The following is a 4,411-nucleotide window of genomic DNA, read 5'->3' as shown; positions in this document are numbered from 1 at the left end:
TTGAGAGGGCAAAAGCATGTAAGATTTTTTTATACCAAATTTTGATATTTGAATTTCAAAGTGGGAAAGAATACATGTCAGAGAAAACAGCTTTTGGGAACAAGTTTTTTTCACACTACACATTGTATGTTGGTCATGACACACCGAGCAAAGCATGCACTGCCCATACAACATTCAAAATAAATCCTCTAGAGAATTACAATCCACCAAACATTGACATCAATCGATCATGTAGGAAGATGCACATTACATGCTCGAACAAAATGGTGGGAACTGGACTCACATGACTATGACACGTGGATGCCTGGGATGGGCTTACTACCTGATAATTTTATTAAGAGATTGGCTGCAAGCAGAAAGAAAAACCTTATGATCTTTAACAATGGCAAATACAGCCAACATCAATGCTAAACATACAACAGCACAACCAAACATGGGCTTGATTTGATAGCACCCCTGGTTGCAGTTAAATAAATCTGTGAACTGTGATCCACACTAGCCCTTTAACTAGCACTCAGAACCTGTATTTGAGTCTGGAAGGGCTAGAAGTTTTCCAAGATGAGTCTCACCTGGTTCCTCCTGGCAATGAGAGCAGAACTAATTGTGCTAATGAACACCGAACTTGCCAGAGCCTTACAGAACCTTAATAAACAGACCCAATCTTTGCTTAAGAAGAAAAACTTTAGTACATGTGTTATTCGTCAAAGGACTGCATAGAAATTTTCTCTGACAACAGAGGCCAATCTTCTCCAAGCTGACGTGGATTTAGCTGCATGGCAATCTTAAAATCATGCAAAGATACAGAGCAGGGTGGTCTGTGTTCGGGCTCAGGTTCTACCAGGCCACCAACACTCTGCACATGTGAAAGATTATTTGGCCATATGCCGTTCATGACCTTCCCCTGAATCTGCTGTTTAGACACAAGGGGCTTCCTTGAATGATTTGTAGTCCGAGCACCCACTAAATCAACACAAGACCTGATTAAGCGTTTCAAGTACACATCTACCATATTATTCAAAGTGTTTGCACATTCTAAAGAAACACCTCCAAGACCCTGTACCATGGCAATCTGTTGCATGTGCCTTCTCAATGTATCTGTATCATACAAGCTACCACTGTCACAACAACTAACAAAATCACTACTGCTACTAACCGGCACTGCTTTGCGGGTCCCACCCACGCTAGCAGAGCAGTAAGGAATTCCAAGCGGTGCTGTCAGGGGACTTCTAGAAAAGCTGACGTGGTTTAACTGCTCCACCTCTTCCCCATCTTCAACAATTGATGTTTTGGTTGGCCCCTTGTCATGTATTCTTGACTTTTCGGCAGGTCTCTGAATAACATCCCCTATTTCATTCTCAGGTAGCTCGGCAACTGCTTTAAGATGATGTATGGGCCTTTGATAATCACAATGACTAAGTGTTCCATTCTCCATTTCAACCTTACTACCACTGTCTTCAGTAGCTGTGGATTGATGAACAACAGAGTCAACTTTCCCATTTGGTCCAAGAGGGCTTGGTCTATCTTTAAGCTTCCTATCACGCATTCCAGACCGAACCTTGCGTGGGGAGACTGGCAGAACCCCATTTGACCAAATGGGTGCATTTTGATTTTGACTTTGGAAGTTGGTAACACTCTGTTCATGTCCATCTTGTCTACTAGGAGATATGTTAGAAGCATGTGCCACTGATTTCGGAGTACCGGATGGCTGTACTGGTGGTGCGGAATTTGCTTGGCAAGCATTCTTCAAAATTGATCTTATAAAATGATTATGCAATGGAATGTTCTCCCTTCCGAGTAACCGAAAGCACAATTTGTCAAACTCATTCTTTCTCAGCTTCTGACTCAAAAACCTGCCCAAGTAATAGAAATAGCGCTTCGACTTATCAGCTCCAACCTTCTTTACAATATGCGCTTTCAATTCGACCAAATCAATTCTAGAGCTCTGCTGTGGTTGCATCTCTGAACAGAAAGATTCATACAGCAGACAACAAATCAGCAAATAACCAACCAACCCGGAACATCAATTTCAACTGAATTACAGTTATTTCTATTTGCAAAGAAACCAAAATCTACCCTCTCCCATATCATTTAAACAAATCAAACTACCATAAGCCCTGAATACTACAACAACCAGATGCACAAATCATACCAATAACAGTAACATATCAGAAAGTTACAATTCTGAAACTGAAAAACAGTTACATCATAGCTCAAAATTTACAAACGAATACACCAAATAATGCAAAAGCTAAATCTCAACATCCCAAACACCTAAACCCTAGAGATCAAAACCGCAAATGGAACGTGCTAGCTCCGAGCACGGAAACATTGAAACTAACCTGAATTCAACGAATTGCGTGGCAAATCAAAACCCTAAGCTTGAATCACCAAACTCGGGGCATGAAACACCATGCCCGTTGCGTCGTAAAAGCGCGAAGCGCGAGCATTACAACACCACTTGCATCAAAGCAGAAATCCTCATTGTCGCGCGAAATTCGAGAGCTCCGAACTCCAAATCCTGAAAAGACGACTTAGTTGAACGAAATTGAGCAACGCCAGAGTTTTTTTTCCTTGAAATTTGCAACAATGGAAGGAAGCACAATGAAGAACAACGACGTAAATAAAGCTTTGAAGTTTATTATTGATTGTGCTCTGACCTCAGCGCAGTTCAGAGAATTTGCATAGAAATCTCGAACCTCGGAACTTGCTGATTCCGAATCTTCGAAGCTTCGACTATGGCTTATGGCGCTCTCTGTATACACATATATCTCTTTCTCTCTCGTTTTGTTTCCCCCTTTTTTGAATTTATTTTGTTTGCTGAAATTATGTATTGAGCTTTGTTTCCTCTGTGTGAGTGCGAAGCTTTTCGATCGCTCTTAACAGTGTTCCTCTTCCTCTTTTGTTTTTGCACTCACTTTCTTTCTTTCTTTCTTTCTTTCTTTGTGTTTTTTTTTTTTTAGTTTTTTTCAACACCCTGTTTGGTCTGTTTAAAAAATATTCAACTAAAGAGTGCATTCTTTTATTAAATATTTAAAATAAAATAAAATTTTTAAGTTTTAACTCTCTCAATATTTTTTTTAACAGTGCTTTAAGGATATTGATTAAAAGAATCAAAATAGAGATTTTTTATTCTTCAAATACATTATTCATTCTTTTCAAATTAATTGTCTTCTTTAATCGAATATATTGATTAAAATAATCAGTAAATTTTCTTAAATATTTACAAATTTGAAGGTAAAAGTAAAAGACAAATTATTGCTATAATCACAATGTATTTTCTCTCTATGATCATGAATTCATGATATTAACTAATATTTTATTTTCAATAAATATTTAAAAGGTATCTATAAATTAATTAATGAGTTATTGAAATCTGAAAATACAATTAATTTGATATAAAAACAAAATTAGGAAGAGACACTTATCATTAGAGAACAAATAGAGTATCAATGTATTAAATGTATTGCAAACAAAAAAGAAATTAGTTAATAGTTAAAAGGGAGATTCTATGGTGCTGTAAGATAAAACTTTTAACATCTACTAGGTTAGACGCATATCATGATGCTGGGTTGGACGCGTATCAAATGTATTGCAAACGAACAAATAAGTATATTGCAGTGTTACAATATTGGGTTAGACGCGTATTTCAGACATAAATTGATTGTTATACCTAGTTGCACGATTTGGCAGCATAAACAGAAATAAATTTCACAATGAAAATTACTTGTTAGAAAGTCAGGAAAATAAATTCAAGTTATACTGGTCATTATAGACTTATAGTTTGTTAATGAAGCAAATGAGCAGAACCAAGTCCAAACACAAATGAAATTCAAACACAAATGAAATTCAGAGTGAGAGACAAAAATTCAAACACATAATTCCTCCTGATACAAAAAAAAAACTACTCTTAATTTCTATTCCATCTTCTCCACATATTCCATCTACCCCTGTTGAGAAATGGTCTCCTCGACACTATGTGAGTCCCATACTATCAACATAATCAGAGTGCAGAGGCTGCAATTTTGTCGCCAGGCACGAATTATGGCCCTGGTTTCATGCTTCTTGCGGCGTTTACTATCCTCTTCTTTCTGATTTACATGCTCACAATTCTGGCTTCTCGAGGCTATGTTGTTTTGGGTAAAGTTGTGTTCTGATTTTTGTTAGGAATGGTCAAAATGTATTATAGCATTGTGATGTAATTGAGAAATTTAAGTGTATTAATTTTCATGCGTAGTATTTATTAATAATGAGATAAATGTTTACGGTAGTGAGATTTTTGTTATTCAAATGGCTTAATGAGTTGGATTTTGATTTGTTTGTAAAAATATGTTTTATCTATTTTGTTCAAAGAGCAATTATATAAACTAATTAGACAATCACAAGAGACTTCCCTACAAGAAAATGGAACATT

General features: G+C 36.7%; 1 protein-coding gene across 2 annotated transcripts; it reads right to left on the bottom strand.

Annotated features, from left to right (window-relative positions):
• On the bottom strand, positions 1-2,936 carry LOC107495352 (uncharacterized). Of its 2 annotated transcripts, XM_016116479.3 has the most exons (3): positions 2,658-2,936; positions 2,340-2,518; positions 1-1,959 (listed from the first exon to the last, which is right to left on the bottom strand). In XM_016116479.3, exon 3 carries the CDS (start codon positions 1,955-1,957, stop codon positions 695-697), a length of 1,263 nt encoding a protein of 420 aa, XP_015971965.1. In that variant the 5' UTR covers positions 1,958-1,959; positions 2,340-2,518; positions 2,658-2,936; the 3' UTR covers positions 1-694. The 2 variants fall into 2 exon arrangements, with proteins under 2 accessions (XP_015971965.1, XP_020980985.1); XM_021125326.2 differs by having other exon boundaries at positions 2,340-2,936.
• Between the last annotated feature and the right edge of the window lie 1,475 nt (positions 2,937-4,411).

The sequence above is a fragment of the Arachis duranensis genome, chromosome 6, assembly GCF_000817695.3.
Source record: "Arachis duranensis cultivar V14167 chromosome 6, aradu.V14167.gnm2.J7QH, whole genome shotgun sequence".
In the NCBI taxonomy this organism is placed as follows: Eukaryota; Viridiplantae; Streptophyta; class Magnoliopsida; order Fabales; family Fabaceae; genus Arachis; species Arachis duranensis.
Note: the sequence above shows the minus strand (reverse complement) of the source record. Positions and strands in the feature narration are given on the sequence as shown.

Bases quoted from the DNA above. Each gene is read 5' to 3' on its own strand.
- LOC107495352 (XM_021125326.2), bottom strand. From the start codon at position 1,957: ATGCAACCACAGCAGAGCTCTAGAATTGATTTGGTCGAATTGAAAGCG.